The following is a 17,269-nucleotide window of genomic DNA, read 5'->3' as shown; positions in this document are numbered from 1 at the left end:
CACCCCTTTTGTACCCCCCTCTATCCTGCCTGAAGTATCTAAATCCTGGATTGTTTAGTTGCCAATTCTGTCCCTCTTTCAACCAAGTTTCTGTAAGAGCAACAACATTACATAATTCCACGTACTAATTCAAGCTCTAAGTTCATCTGTCTTACCTGAAATACTCCTGGCATTTAAACTAATGCACTTCAGCCCATCAACCCAGCTGTGTTGACCAACCACTCCCTGCCTATTCTTCCTCTTAATCGTACTGGCCTCGTCTGTAGCTCTTGCTCAGTTATTTCTCCCGCTGACCTACTGCTCTGGTTCCCACCCCCCTGCCATACTAGGCAGTTCAATCTGTTTCTCTGCCTTCCACTTTTCTCCTTTCGAGCTTTTGTTTCTGTCCCCTCTTTACTACCCTCTGACTTCCTGCATTGGTTCCTATCTCCCTGCCACATTAGTTTAAACCGTCCCCATCAGCGCTAACAAATAACCCCCCAGGACATTGGTTCCAGCCCTGCCCAGGTGTCGACCATCCAATTTATAATGGTCCCACCTCTCCCAGAACCCGGCTCCAATATCCCAAAAATCTGAATATCTCCCTCCTGCACCATCTCTCAAGCCACACATTCATCCTGTCTATCCTGTCATTCCTTCTCTAACTCGCACGTGGCACTGGTAGCAATGCTGAGATAACTACCTTTGAGGTCCTACTTTTTAGTTTATCTCCTAACTCCCTAAATTCAGCATGTAGGACCTCATCCTATTTTTTATCTATATCGTGGGTGCCTATATGCAGCACAACAGCTGGCTATTCACCTTCCCCTTTAGAATGTCCTGCAGCCACTCCGACATCCAGGACCCTTGCACCCGGGAGGCAACATGCCTTCCTGGAGTCTTGTTTGTGTCCGCAGAAACGCCTGTCTACTTCTCTTACAATCAAATCACCTATAGTTCTACCACTCTTTTCCTGCCCTCCTACGCAGCAGAGCCAGCCACAGTGCCATGAACCTAGCTGCCTTCCACTGGTGATCCATCTTCCTCAACAGTATGCAAAACAGTATACATATTTTGGAGGTAGATGACCGCAGGGGATCCCTGCACTGCCTTCCTACTCTTCCTCTGTCTAGTGATCACCAATTTCCTGTCTCCCTCATTCTTTATGTGTAGTGTGACCAACTTGCCAAACAGTGCTATCCACGACTTCCTCAGCATCGTGGATGCTCCAAAGTGAGTCCATCCGCAGCTCCAGAACCGTCAAGCTGTCTAATAGGTGCTGCAGCTGGACACGCTTCTTGCACATGAAGGAGCAAGGGACAGTGGACGTGTCCCTGAGCTCCCACATCGCACACGAGGAGCATGACATGGGTCTGGGATCTCCTGCCATTTCTAAAGCCTTAAGTTAACTTATACAACAACTACAATGCTGAGAGAAAAATGAAAGGAAAAGCTACTTAACAGTCACCAGCCAACCACTTACCTGCTCGTTGAGGAGACTGAGTCTGGCTTGCTCCCCTCCAGTAAGTGTGAGCAGAAAAAAAAAGCACAAAACAAAACTCTTGCCTTACAAAATGTACCTCAGAATCTACTGAGCCTAGGAATGAAAGGGTTTAGGACACGAGTCACCTGATTTATAGAGAACCACTTACCTTCTCAAATTGCACTCCGGATTCCTCCTGTTCAGCTCTGCTCCCGATATGAAGGACTTACCTGCTAGTCACCAATCAGCTCTCCCTTGTAGTCACCTGCTGCAAGACAAGGCCACTCACTGGAAATTTGTGTAACAAATCGAGGGTTAAAAGGCACCTCCCCCATCCATCGAATTCCCATCTAGCTTGAAATTCCCAGCTCCCAAACTCACTCTTCGATGTATCTCACTTTGGATGTGTCCGCTGGCTCACTGGGAGTGATTTTAAATCACTCTTTTAAGTAGTAACCCAAAACACTCAATCTGATTGTTAACCACCCAGCCAATCTTTGTGTCATCCACAAACTCACTGATCCTACCCCACATATATATCGTTTATATAAATGATAAACAATAGGTGACCCAACGCAGATCCCTTTGGTGCGCCACTGGACACTGGCTTCTAGTCACCAAATCAGCTGTCTGTTATCATCCTCTGTCTCCTACAGCTAAGCCAATTTTAAATTCACCTTATCAAGTTACCCTGTATCACATGTGCATTTGTCTTCTTTATAAGTCTCCCATGTGGGACCTTGTTAAAGGCTTTGCTGAAATCCATGTAAACTACATTAACTGCACTCCCCTCATCTACACACCTAGTCACATGCTCAAAAAATGTAATCACATTTTTTAGGCATAGCTTCCCTCTAACAAAGCCACACTGACTATCCCTGATCAAACCTCGCCTCTCCAAGTGGAGTTAGATTCTCTCCTTCAGAATTTTCTCCAATAGTTTCCCTACCACTGACGTGAGACTCACTGGTCTGTAATTTCCTGGCTTATCTCGACAACCTTTCTTAAATGGTGGGACCACATTATCTGTTGTCCTCTGGCACCTCTCCTCTCCCTTTCTCCACCCCCCCCCCCCCCCCCCCCCCCCCCCCCCCGGTGCCAGAGAGGAATTAATAATTTGGATCAGAGCCCCTGCAATCTCCTCCCTCGCCTCCCATAGCATCCTGGGACACAATTCACCTGGAACTGGAGATTTGTCCACTTTTAAGCTTGCCAACACCTCCAATACCTTGTCACTCCCTGTGACAATTTGCTCAAGAACCTCACATTCTCTCTCCCCAAGTTCTATATCTACCTCCTCATTCTCTTGGGTGAAGATGTGGTCTCACCAAAATTTTGTACAGATGTAATAAGATTTCTTTATTCCTGTACTCCAATCCCCTTGCAATAACTGTCAGCATGTCATTTACCTTCCTAATTTATTGCTGTCCCTGCATCCTAACTCTCTGCATTCCATGTATGCGCACACCCAAGCATCTTTGAACATCAGCACTTTCAAGTTTTGCACCTTTAAAAAATATTTTGCTTTACTATTGTTAGGACCAAGGTGAACAACTTCACATTTCCCTATATTATACTCCATCTGCCATCTTGTTGCCCACTTACTTAATCTGCCCATACCTCTTGGCAACCTCTGTGTCCTCCCCAAGGCTTACCTTACCACCGATCTTGATATCATCATCCAACATTGATGCATTGCTCTATGTCTTGCCATCTAAGTTATCAATAAAGTTTGTAAATAGTTGAGAACCTGCAGCACTCCACTATTCACTGCCTGACAACTTGAAAAAGTCCCTTTTTATCAATCTTCTCACTATCCTGTGCTATTTTCTGAAACACCCCCAGTCCTCAGACTTGCTGCTGTCTTTTGTATCGGCCACTTTTAATCTAATCTCTTTATTCCCACTATCAGCACCCTTCTTAGCCTTAATCACCCCAATTTACATTCCTCGTCTTTCTGTCCGCTACATCTTTGTCAATCCCACCTATCGCTAGCCCTCCATCCAGCCCCACGCCCCCACCACCACCACAACAGTATAAACCTAACGCTATTTCAAAATTCTCTCCAGCTTCCAGACTAAAAACGTCAGGCCCCTTTTCTCTCCACAGGTGTTGTTAGATTGTTCAGCATTTTCTGTGTTTGTTTCAGATTCCACCATCCACAGCAATTTGCTTTTATCTTTTAATCTAGTACTGTCCTTTACTTCCATGAGTGAACTACGGATGGGTCTAGCTGAGTTTTTGTATTTCAATGGAATGTATTGTTGAACGTTTTGGATTGTTTCTTTAAATGTTTCCCACTGTTCATTTCCCTCCATGCCTTTTAAACTGTTTACTCAATTAACCATAGCTTTTTCTCCCTCAAACTTACGTCGTTGGCTTTGTTTAAGTTTAAGATTCTCATTCTCAATTGGAGAATGTCACTTTCAAGTTCAACATGGAATTCAGTGGTATTATAAACGGTATCTCCCATTGGGTCCTTTACAATGGCATTATCAATTAATCATTACACAATACTATAAGATAGCTTTCCTAGTATGTCCCACAATGTACTGCTCCACAAAACTCTCACAAAAACATTCTGTAAACTCATCTTCAAGACCACTCTTGCCAATTTGATTGTCCTCGTCTATATGAACATTGAAGTTCCCCACAATTATTACATTTCCTTTATTACCAGCTCCAATACTTTCTTGCCTAATGTACTTCACAACGATATCGAACACACCGTGCAGAAGGAGGCCATTCGAGCCATCGAGTCTGCACCGACCCAATTAAGCCTTCACTTCCACCCTATCCCCATAACCCAATAATCCCTCCTAACCTTTTTTGGACACTAGGCAATTTATCATGGCCAATCCACCTAACGTGCACCAGTGGGAAGAAACCAGAGCACCCAGAGGAAACCCACGCAGACACAGGGAGAATGTGCAGACTCTGCACAGACAGTGACCCAGGTGGGAATCGAACCTGGGTCCCTGGTGCTGTGAAGCCACAGTGCTAGCCACTTGTGCTACCGTGCTGCCCTAAATACTGTTAGGGAGCTTATAAACTAATCCCACTGCTGTTTTCTGACTCTTGCTATCCTTAATTTCCACCCATACTTATTCTACTAATGACATTCTGAGGCCAAATCCGTTCATATTAAGGTCTTCACTATCCATTATCAGTGCTACCCCTCCTCCTATGCCATTCTGTCTGTTGTTACAGCTCAAATGGGAGGACTGCACTGACTGTCTCACGTTCCCCTACTCCACGGGCACAGCATATATTTAAATGATTTTTCCAGCCATAGAATCCTCACAGTGCAGAAGGAGACCATTCGATTCTTCGCGTCTGCACTGACCCTCTGAAAGGGCCTACCCCACTCCCCATCCTAATGTCGTAACACCGTAATCCCACGTAACCTGCACATCCCTGGACATTCGGGCCAATTTTGTTTTAATCATGGTCAATCCACCTAACCTAAATATCTTTGGACTGTGGGAGGAAACCAAAGCACCTGGGGGAAATCCACCAGACACGGGGAGAAAGTGCAGACTCTACACAGACAGTCACCCAAGGCCGGAATTGAACCTGGCACTGTGAGACAGCAGTGTTAGCCTCTGTGCCACTTTATGACCGAATATGTGCTTTCGTTAACCTATTCATCTCAGAATGACCACGTAATGGCCATGTTGCTTCAATAAACAACAAATGTACAGTAGCAAAGTGGATAGCACTGTTGCTTCACAGCTCCAGGGTCCCAGGTTCGATTCCCAGCTTGGGTCACTTGGTGTGTAGTCTGCACGTTCTCCCCGTGTCTGTGTTGGTTTCCTCCGGGTGCTCCGGTTTCCTCTCTCAAGTCCCGAAAGATGTGCTGTTAGGTAAATTGGGCATTCTAAATTCTCCCTCCGTGTACCCAAACAGGCGCCGGAATGTGGCGACTAGGGGCTTTTCACAGTAACTTCATTGCAGTGTTAATGTAAGCTTACTTGTGACGCTAATAAAGATTATTGTTATTATTGCCCTAACGCACACTCTCTCTGACACTCACTCTGAATCCAAAATGAGTACACCAAAGTCGCAGAATAGAAGTAAAATGAAATTAAAGTTTTTTTTTTATTTGAATGCACAAAATACCTGCAATAAAACAGATGAACCAATAGCACAAATAGAGGTAAATGATTTAGATCTAATTGCCATTACAGAAACATGGGACAATGGTAACTGAGTTGTACGATTGAAATGGTAGCTGAGTTGTACGATTGGTCTCTCAGCACTGATCTGCAAAACAATCTGTGACTTCTGCACTACTTTTCAGGCAGACCCGAGGAAAATTTAGTCAGTTGATTTCAGGATGCAATTTCAGAGCAACTTTCATTCATTTTCTGCTGTGCGACTGAGTCTGAAGCTTCAGGAGCTTGTGGTTCTTTAACTAAGTAGTTGTTCTTCTCTCCTCCAAAGCAAAACCAAAATTAACTTTTAACCAAAGCAAAACCAAAATCGGCTCATTGTGTTTCTCTGTTTTTGAAGGCACAAACCACCATGTGACCCTTTTGGAAACAGTCCACTCTGGTCAAGAGGTTTCCAGCTTCTTTAAAACTGATTCATTACATTTTCCTGTAAAATAATGTCTTCTCGAGGAACAGCAAAAATCTTGCAATAGACTATCCCTTTCAGGAAAAGTGTCTTTTTTTTTTAAATTCCCGAATTACCTTAGTGCTTGAAGGTGAACAATTTTCTGTGATTAAAGCATTTATGACACGGTCTTTCCAAAATTTTATGTACTGTAGAATATTTATTTCCCCAATCTTGATCATCTTGTAACCATAGGTGGAATTTTACAGACCCCCGCCAAAGTCAACGGACTTTTGAATAGCTCACCAAAGTTAATTCTGTCCCATGTTTCTGTAATGGCAATTAGATCTAAATCATTTACCTCTATTTGTGCTATTGGTTCATCTGTTTTATTGCAGATATTTTGTGCATTCAAATTTAAAAAACGTTAATTTCATTTTACTTCTATTCTGAGATTTGGTGTACTCATTTTGGATGCAGAGACTGCTGCCATTGTTTCCAAATGTGAACACCTTACACCATAGCCTCAGTAACATAGTCTGGGTCTCCCTTGAATCTTTAACTTGCCAGGCCTGTTATCAAGCAGCCTTCAGAACAGGTCACATGACCTCATCCGTTTTGCCTTGTACAGATCCAAAGCACACAAATCTAACCAAGCTCGTCTCACTGTCTGAAGTACAATGCATTCTGATTCTGGAAATACATATGACCAGGTTGAGAAAGTGAAGTCTACAACAAAGTTTTGTGAAAAATTTGCCCTTCTGTAGGGGATATATTAGTGGAAGTATTAGTCATGGGGTTGACTAATACTTCCTAATGATCAGATGGTTGGATAGGGTGGACAGTGAGAGCCTTCTCCCGCGGATGGATATGGCTGGCACGAGGGGACATAACTTTAAACTGAGGGGTAATAGATATAGGACAGAGGTCAGAGGTAGGTTCTTTACGCAGAGTAGTGAGGCCGTGGAATGCCCTACCTGCTACAGTAGTGAACTCGCCAACATTGAGGGCATTTAAAAGTTTATTGGATAAACATATGGATGATAATGGCATAGTGTAGGTTAGATGGCTTTTGTTTCGGTGCAACATCGTGGGCCGAAGGGCCTGTACTGCGCTGTATTGTTCTATGTTCATCGGTTTATTTGTTGGAGAGGGTGTTTAATGTGAAAGGAGGCTTTCCTGGTTGAGAATGATAATAGGTTGCTAAATAGGAATAAACAAAAATTATGGGGAGGAAAAGACCAACTATTCATCAAGACTGAGGTGAGAATTTCCTCCCGCTTTGCCCTCTTGTTTTCCTCCATGGCATGATTTCTGGCTTCATGCCTCTTACGATGGCCTCTCTTCTCTCTTGCTTGCTCCCAATGACCAAGCTGCTGTCTTGCCAGCAGCCAGCCTCCCTGTCAAATTCTGGGAATTATAAGAAAAAAATGATGGATTCCTGCCATTAAATTCAACAAAACATCTCCAACCACACCTCACCAGGTTTTCACTGCCCCCTCCCAATAAATATTGGGATTTGGATGTCTTATTTTTGGTTTCTTTGCTGAAGACCTGACCTCTTGTTTGTTTTATTCGAATGATTGTTGTTGCAATATCTCAGACTTTGGCTTTTCTGTTTTCTAAATTGTTAAATATTCCAACACTTATTGGAAAATTATATGTTTTATGTGAAATAAAACCTGTGATTTTGCACTTTTCCTGTTAACCTCAACTACAAAATATTTACCTTTTTAACTATTTCTTCAACAGCCAGATATTCACAACACGGCCACTTCCAGACATTTTGAAAGACTTAAGATCACAAATCAAATTGAATGTCATCTCAAGAATCAATGTTGACAGAACAAATGTCTGGGAAGGAGCTCTGAGGGAGATGAGACGCAAAATGTTCCGCCCCACCAGCACACTTTGTGTTACATTTTCAGATGATGCCAGAAAACCTCAAGTTGCTGTTGATCTGGGAAATCCCTGTCGTGAATTTCTTTGTTTGCTCATGCATCATCTTGCAAATTCGGTCTTGTTTGAAGGTTCCGCTACTTCAAAGAACATGACTCTAAATTCTCGAGGTTAGGCATTTTTAACATATATATATTAAAATTTAGAATGATTGTTATTTTCACTTTTTTATTTGCATGTTACTTTAATGTAGTACGAGAAAAGACTGACAATGAATTGCTAAATATTATGTTAGCTTGATCATTGCCAAAATTTTCACAGGCATGCTTTTTAGTAATTTGCATATTGTCCTATACTAAAAATAAATAAATGTTCAGAAGGTATCAGTAATGATGCATTATGTTTCCGAACTAATGGTTAAATTCTCAGGTAAGTAAATAGTTAAAATCAGTAGTATGGTACAATAAATATCTCCATAAGAAAGTCTCGGCAAATAACTTGAACATTTCTTGATCTCAAATGACAACCTCTGGAAAGTGCTTGTACATGAAAAATTGTTTTCTGTTCCATGTCAATTTCTTTTTTCTTCAAAAATTTTTTATTGAAGCATTTGTAATTTTCACAATTTAACAAGTTGACATTTCTAAAACAACCACACGGGTCGACACACAAAATACCCCCTCAAGGAACAACAAACAATAAACCACGTCACCCACTTTTCCCGCCCTGTCCCCAATTATCCGTATACTAAGTTCCCTGTCCTTATTTAAAATTACCATGCCTCCTGTTTTCCTTCCCCCCCTCCCCCTTTCCCCCCCTTAAAGCTGACGTTCAATTTTTTCAAGAAATTGATGAACGGCTGCCAACTCCGGGCAAATCTCTGTATTAATCCTCAGAGCGAATTTGATTTTCTCCAGACTGAGAGAGCCTACCATATCCCTGACCCACACACCTGACTTCGGGGGCTCCGTGTCCCTCCATCTCAGCAAGATCTGTCTCTGGGCCACCAGGGAGGAGAAGGCCAGGATATCACCCTTTGCACCCGGATCCTCTGACACTCCAGATATTGCCAATTCTGGATTCGGAGTTATCCTACCTTCCAGGACTTCTGACATAACATCCGCAAATCCCTGCCGTAATTCCCTCAGTTTCGGACAAGCCCAAAACATATGAACATGGTTAGCCGGGCTACCCCCACACCGTCCACATCTGCCTGCCACCTCCTCAAAGAACCTACTCATCCGGGCTACCGTTATGTGGGCCCTGTGGACTACCGTGAACTGAATCAAGCTGAGTCTAGCACAGGACGAGGATGCATTTACCCTTTTCAAGGCTTTTTCCCCACAGTTCAGTTTGCAACTCTCCTAGCTCCTCTTCCCACTTCCTCTTCACCTCTCTGATAGGCGCCCCTTCCCACTCTAACAATTCCCTGTATATCTCCAAAACCTTCCCACCTCCAACCCCTGTTTTTAACAGCACTTTATCCTGTAGTCCCCTCAGGGGGAGGCGAGGAAAGCTTGGGACCTGCCTCCGTACAAAGTCCCGCACTTGAAGGTACCGTTCCTACCCGGCAAATCAAACTCTTCCTCTAACGTGTCCAAGGTCGGAAAGCCCTCCCCAAGCCTCTCAATCCCTGCCCACTGCTATACCTTAAAGCCCCCATCCAACCCCCCCCGGGACAAACCGGTGATTGTCACAGATCGGTGTCCACACTGACGCCCCCTCCAGTTGCATATGCTGCCTCCATTTGTTGCTCTCTTTTAATGGCTATAAATATGGCGATTAATAAAGTCGCCTTTCTTAATCTTAATTATGAATGTGCTTTCAGAGTCACCAGGTATCTCTTGATACCGCCACAAGGTTCAACCGAATACCGAGCCAGTACACCAGTTAGTTAGTTCAAAGTCAATGCTACTTTATTTACACACAGTACGATTTACTCATGCACAATAACACTACAGGCTAAACTATGTCTATCATGAACACCTATACTTAACTTCGGGTGCCCACTTAGGTCAGAGGAACAAATGCTGTTGTTCGGATCTGAGGCTGTTGGGTTCGAAGAGGTAGCAGGAGTGCAGATAAGGTCGTCCGTCTGGTCGCGAGCATTGAACTTGAACTTACTTGCTTCTGGTGGTGCAGATGGAAGAGTCTCTCCAGTTGAGAGCCGAATCCAAGAGAGGGAACACATGGCAAGCGTTCCTTCTTATACTTGGGGGGGCTTCGCGCGCTTTTAGGCGGGCCTTAAACTTGGTCCCAATTAATTGGGCAGCTTCTTGATCACTGCCATTGACCTGAGCCAATAAAGGGGCGGGTGCCTTGATGGCTGGGCGTGTCGTAAGTGGCCGTTGGCCTTGCTTTGTTTGTGTCTTCTTGCTGGTGTAGTGGCGCCGGAATGTGTGGGACAGTATCGGCTACCTGAGCACTAGTTCTTTGTTTATCGGAGATGGGCCATCAATGTGCAAATCGGCCAAGAGTTTCAGTTCCGTTTGCAGTCTGTTTCCAAATACACGTTCGGGCTCTGTGCCTGCTTGTTTACTTTGCATTGTCCATTTTTCCCCATATGCTCTGCGAGTGTCCATTTTATATGCTGAAAGTGGCCATCCCAGATGGCTATACATTGCCCCCACAGCCTTAGGGCTACCACCACCACCGGACTTGTAGAGTACCGAGCCAGCGAGAACGGCAAGGGCGCCGTCGTTAAAGCCTCCAAACTCATACCATGCTGCCTCCAACCGCTGCCAAATCAACCCCTCATTCACTTCCTGACCATCGATATGTTGGCAGCCCAGTAATAGTTAATAAAGCTCGGGAGAGCTAAGACCCACTTCTCCGCGGGCCCGTTCCAGGAGTACCCTCTTTACTCTCTGGGTTTTACCCGCCCATATAAACCTCGATATCGCCGCATTCATACTTCTGAAAAAGCCTTTGGGACAAAAATCGGGAGACATTGAAAAAGAAAAGCAGTCTCGGAAGGACCGTCATCTTCACCGTCTGAACCCTCACCGCCAGCGTCAGTGGGAGCGTGTCCCATCTACGGAAATCCCTTATCATTTGATCCACTGCTTTGCCCAAATTTAACTTGTGAAGCTCCCCCCAATCCTTGGCCACTTGAATCCCCAGATACCTAAAACTCTTCCCAACCACTTTAAAAGATAGCTCCTTCAGTCTTCTTTCCTTCCCCTGTGCCTCGATCACGAACATCTCGCTCTTTCCCATATTTAACTTATAGCCTGAAAATTGTCCAAATTCTCCTAATACCTCCAGATTCCGGTCATCCCCCACCGGGTCTGTGACATAAAGCAGCAAATCATATGCATAGAGAGAGAGAGAGACCCTGTGCCCATCCCCCTCACCTGGCGGGGTAGCCAGGCATTTGCTGCTCTCAGGGCCATTGCTAAGGGTTCTATGGCCAGGGCAAACAGTAATGGGGAGAGCAGGCATCCCTGCCTTGCCCCCGACATGATGATTGATGCAGGTAGGGCAGTGGATGTTGTCTATATGGACTTCAGTAAGGCCTTTGACAAGGTCCCTCACGGCAGACTGGTACACCAGGTGAAGTCACACGGGATCAGAGGTGAGGTGGCAAGATGGAAAGGTTGAGGGTGCTAGGCTTTTTCTCATTAGAACGGAGAAGGATGAGGGGCGACTTGATAGAGGTTTATAAGATGATCAGGGGAAAAGATAAGAGTAGACAGTCAGAGACTTTATCCCCGGGTGGAACAAACCATTACAAGGGGACATAAATTTAAGGTGAATGGTGGAAGATATAGGGGGGATGTCAGAGGTAGGTTCTTTACCCAGAGAGTACTGGGGGCATGGAATGCACTGTCTGTGGAAGCAGTTGAGTCGGAAACATTAGGGACTTTCAAGCAGCTATTGGATAGGTACATGGATTACGGTAAAATGATATAGTGTAGATTTATTTGTCTTAAGGGCAGCACGGTAGCATTGTGGATAGCAGAATTGTTTCACAGCTCCAGGGTCCCAGGTTCGATTCCGGCTTGGGTCACTGTCTGTGTGGAGTCTGCACATCCTCCTTTGTTTGTGTGGGTTTCCTCCGGGTGCTCCGGTTTCCTCCCACAGTCCAACGATGTGCAGGTTAGGTGGATTGGCCATGATAAATTGCCCTTAGTGTCCAAAATTGCCCTTAGTGTTGGGTGGAGGTGTTGACTATGGGTAGGGTGCTCTTTCCAAGAGCCGGTGCAGACTCAAATGGCCGAATGGCCTCCTGCACTGTAAATTCAATGATAATCTATGATTAATCTAGGACAAAGGTTCGGCACAACATCGTGGGCCGAAGGGCCTGTTCTGTGCTGTATTTTTCTATGTTCTATGGATACAGAACTGGCTACGTCATAAAAGCAGAGAGTAGCAATGCAAGGGTGCTTTTCCGATTGGAGGGCTGTGACTAGTGGTGTTCCGCAGGGATCAGTGCTCGGATCTTTGCTGTTCGTAGTATATGTAAATGATTTGGAGGAAAATGTAACTGGTCTGATTAGTAAGTTTGCAGACGACACAAAGGTTGGTGGATTGCGGATAGTGATGAGGACTGTCAGAGGAGGCAGCAGGATTTAGATCGTTTGGAGAGTTGGGCGGAGAGATGGCAGATGAAGTTTAATCTGGACAAATGTGAGGTAATATAGAACATAGAAAAATACAGCACAGAACAGGCCCTTCGGCCCACGATGTTGTGCCGAACCTTTGTCCTAGATTAATCATAGATTATCATTGAATTTACAGTGCAGAAGGAGGCCATTCGGCCCATTGAGTCTGCACCGGCTCTTGGAAAGACCACCCTACCCACAGTAAACACCTCCACCCAACACTAAGGGCAATTTTGGACACTAAGGGCAATTTATCATGGCCAATCCACCTAACCTGCACATATTTGGACTGTGGGAGGAAACAGGAGCACCCGAGGAAACCCACGCAGACACGGGGAGGACGTGCAGACTCCGCACAGCCAGTGACCCAATCCGGAATCGAACCTGGGACCCTGGAGCTGTGAAGCAATGTGCTATCCACAATGCTACCGTGCTGCCCTTAAGAACAAATAAATCTGCACTATATCACTATATTACTATATCACTATATTAAGATTGTAGTTTAGTCGGGCAGCATGGTCGGCACGGGCTTGGAGGGCCGAAGGGCCTGTTCCTGTGCTGTACATTTCTTTGTTCTTTGTATATCAGTTTACCGTAATCCATGTACCTATCCAATAGCTGCTTGAAGGTCCCTAATGTTTCCGATTCAACTACTTCCACAGGCAGTGCATTCCATGCCCCCACTACTCTCTGGGTAAAGAACCTACCTCTGACATCCCCCCTATATCTTCCACCATTCACCTTAAATTTATGTCCCCTTGTAATGGTTTGTTCTACCCGGGGAAAAAGTCTCTGACTGTCTACTCTATGTATTCCCCTGATCATCTTATAAACCTCTATCAAGTCGCCCCTCATCCTTCGCCGTTCTAATGAGAAAAGGCCTAGCACCCTCAACCTTTCCTCGTAAGACCTACTCTCCATTCCAGGCAACATCCTAGTAAATCTCCTTTGCACCTTTTCCAAAGCTTCCACATGCTTCCTAAAATGAGGCGACCAGAACTGTACACAGTACTCCAAATGTGGCCGCCCCACGGCTCTTTAATTCAATCACTCTGTTAATGAACGCTAGCACACCATAGGCCTTCTTCATAGCTCTATCCACTCGAGTGGCAACTTTCAAAGATGAATGAACATAGACCCCAATATCTCTCTGCTCCTCCACATTGCCAAGAACTCTACCGTTAACCCTGTATTCCGCATTCATGTTTGTCCTTCCAAAATGGACAACCTCACACTTTTCAGGGTTAAACTCCATCTGCCACTTCTCAGCCCAGCTCTGCATCCTATCTATGTCTCTTTGCAGCCGACAACAGCCCTCCTCACTATCCACAACTCCACCAATCTTCGTATCGTCTGCAAATTTACTGACCCACCCTTCAACTCCCTCATCCAAGTCATTAATGAAAATCACAAACAGCAGAAGACCCAGAACTGATCCCTGCAGTACGCCACTGGTAACTGGGATCCAGGCTGAATATTTGCCATCCACCACCACTCTCTGACTTCTATCGGTTAGCCAGTTTGTTATCCAACTGGCCAAATTTCCCACTATCCCATGCCTCCTTACTTTCTGCAGAAGCCTACCATGGGGAACCTTATCAAATGCCTTACTAAAATCCATGTACACTACATCCACTGCTTTACCTTCATCCACATGCTTGGTCACCTCCTCAAAGAATTCAATAAGACTTGTAAGGCAAGACCTACCCCTCACAAATCCGTGCTGACTATCCCTAATCAAGCAGTGTCTTTCCAGATGCTCAGGAATCCTATCCTTCAGTATCCTTTCGATGACTTTGCCTACCACCGAAGTAAGACTAACTGGCCTGTAATTCCCAGGGTTATCCCTGTCCCTCTTTTGAACAGGGGCACGACATTCGGCACTCTCCAATGCCCTGGTACCACCCCTGTTGACAGTGAGGAAGAAAAGATCATTGCCAACGGCTCTGCAATTTCATCTTTTTCTTCCCATAGAATCCTTGGATATATCCTGTCATGCCCGGGGGACTTGTCTATCCTCAAGTTTTTCAAAATGCCCAACACATCTCCCTTTCTAACAAGTATTTCCTCGAGCTTACCAGTCTGTTCCACACTGTCCTCTCCAACAATATGGCCCCTCTCATTTGTAAATACTGAAGAAAAGTACTCGTTCAAGACCTCTCCTATCTCTTCAGACTCAATACACAATCTCCCGCTACTGTCCTTGATCGGACCTACCCTCGCTCTTGTCATTCTCATATTTCTCACATACGTGTAAAAGGCCTTGGGGTTTTCCTTGATCCTCCCCGCCAAAGATTGTTCATGCCCTCTCTTAGTTCTCCTAATCCCTTTCTTCAGTTCCCTCCTGGCTATCTTGCATCCCTCCAACGCCCTGTCTGAACCTTGTTTACTCAGCCTTACATAGTCTCCTTTTTCCTCTTAACAAGACATTCAACCTCTCTTGTCAACCATGGTTCCCTCACTCGACCATCTCTTCCCTGCCTGACAGGGACATACATATCAAGGACACGTAGTACCTGTTCCTTGAACAAGTTCCACATTTCACTTGTGTCCTTCCCTGACAGCCTATGTTCCCAACTTATGCACTTCAATTCTTGTCTGACAACATCGTATTTACCCTTCCCCCAATTGTAAACCTTGCCCTGTTGCACGCACCTATCCCTCTCCATTACTAAAGTGAAAGTCACAGAATTGTGGTTACGATCTCCAAAATGCTCCCCCACTAACAAATCTATCACTTGCCCTGGTTCATTACCAAGTACTAAATCCAATATTGCCCCTCCTCTGGTCGGACAATCTACATACTGCGTTAGAAAAGCTTCCTGGACACACTGCACAAACACCACCCCATCCAAACTATTTGATCTAAAGAGTTTCCACTCAATATTTGGGAAGTTAAAGCCACCCATGACTACTACCCTGTGACTTCTGCACCTTTCCAAAATCTGTTTCCCAATCTGTTCCTCCACATCTCTGCTCCTACTGGGGGGCCTATAGAAAACTCCTAACAAGGTGACTGCTCCTTTCCTATTTCTGACTTCAACCCATACTACCTCAGTAGGCTTATACTCCTCGAACTGCCTTTCTGCAGCTGTTATACTATCTCTAATTAACAATGCCGCCCCCCCACCTCTTTTACCACCCTCCCTAAACTTATTGAAATATCTATAACCAGGGACCTCCAACAACCATTTCTGCCCCTCTTCTATCCAAGTTTACGTGATGGCCACCACATCGTAGTCCCAAGTACCGATCCATGCCTTAAGTTCACCCACCTTATTCCTGATGCTTCTTGCGTTGAAGTATACACACTTCAACCCATCTCCGTGCCTGCAAGTACTCTCCTTTGTCAGTGCTCCCTTCCCCACTGCCTCATTACACGCTTTGGCGTCCTGAATATCGGCTATCTTAGTTGCTGGACTACAAATCGGTTCCCATTCCCCTGCCAAATTAGTTTAAACCCTCCCGAAGAGTACTAGAAAACCTCCCTCCCAGGATATTGGTGCCCCTCTGGTTCAGATGCAACCCGTCCTGCTTGTACAGGTCCCACCTTCCCCAGAATGCGCTTAAATTATCCAAACACCTGAAGCCCTCCCTCCTACACCATTCCTGCAGCCACGTGTTCAGCTGCACTCTCTCCCTATTCCTAGCCTCGCTATCACGTGGCACCGGCAACAAACCAGAGATGACAACTCTGTCTGTCCTGGCTTTTAACTTCCAGCCTAACTCCCCAAACTCGTTTATTACCTCCACACCCCTTTTCCTACCTACGTCGTTGGTACCAATGTGCACCACGACTTCTGGCTGCTCCCCCTCCCCTTTAAGGATCCTGAAGACACGATCCGAGACATCCCTGGCCCTGGCACCCAGGAGGCAACATATCTTCCGGGAGTCTCGCTCGCGACCACAGAATCTCCTATCTATTCCCCTAACCATTGAATCTCCTACAACTATTGCTTTTCTATTCTCCCCCCTTCCCTTCTGAGCCCCAGAGCCAGACTCAGTGCCAGAGACCTGGCCACTAGGGCCTTCCCCCGGTAGGTCATTCTCTCTCCCTCTTCTCCCCCCCCCCCTAACAGCATCCAAAACGGTATACTTGTTTTGAAGGGGAACGGCCACGAGGGATCCCGGCACTGTCTGCCTGTTTGTTTGTTTTTCCCCTGACTGTAATCCAGCTATTCTTGTCCTGTACCTTGGGTGTGGTTGCCTCCCTGTAACTCTTCCCTATCACCCCCTCTGCCTCCCGGATGATCCGAAGTTCATCCAGCTTCAGCTCCAGTTCCCTAATACGGTCTTTGAGGAGCTGGAGTATGGTGCACTTCCTGCAGGTATAGTCAGCGGGGACACCGGTGGTATCCCTCACCACCCACATCCTACAAGAGGAGCATGCAACTGGCCTAGCCTCCATCCCCTCTTACCTTACAGAATATAGCTGCCCTGTGGACCAACTGGATCTCCGCCCTCCGACTCTGCTCCCAGTCAGCTGCACTCTCTGTAAACTCCTGGCTCTCTTCTCACTCTTTGCGGAAATGTAGGAAACAAAATGAAAGGAGCACCTTACTCCCTCCTCACCTAACTCCCTCAGTCACCAAACTCTCACTATAGCATTCAAATGCACCAAATTCAGCACTCCCTCAGTCACCAAACTCTCACTATAGCACCCAAATGCACCAAATTCAGCACTCTCTCAGTCACCAAACTCTCACTATAGCACTCAAATGCACCGAATTCAGCACTCAGT

The 17,269-nt window shown here is 45.6% G+C and overlaps 1 protein-coding gene across 2 annotated transcripts in view; it reads left to right on the top strand.

Moving 5' to 3' along the window:
• LOC140399001 (G2/M phase-specific E3 ubiquitin-protein ligase-like) overlaps positions 1 to 17,269 on the top strand; it is a 486,739-nt gene that overhangs the window by 304,888 nt on the left and 164,582 nt on the right. For both annotated transcript variants that reach the window (XM_072488055.1, XM_072488045.1), the window contains one exon: positions 7,775 to 8,091. In XM_072488055.1, the coding sequence (XP_072344156.1) occupies positions 7,775 to 8,091 (317 nt within the window). The remainder of the gene's footprint in view (positions 1 to 7,774; positions 8,092 to 17,269) is intronic.

The sequence above is a fragment of the Scyliorhinus torazame genome, chromosome 2 (assembly GCF_047496885.1).
Source record: "Scyliorhinus torazame isolate Kashiwa2021f chromosome 2, sScyTor2.1, whole genome shotgun sequence".
Taxonomy (NCBI): domain Eukaryota; kingdom Metazoa; phylum Chordata; class Chondrichthyes; order Carcharhiniformes; family Scyliorhinidae; genus Scyliorhinus; species Scyliorhinus torazame.
The sequence above is the reverse complement of the archived record's forward strand: the minus strand, read 5'-3'. Positions and strand labels throughout refer to the sequence as shown.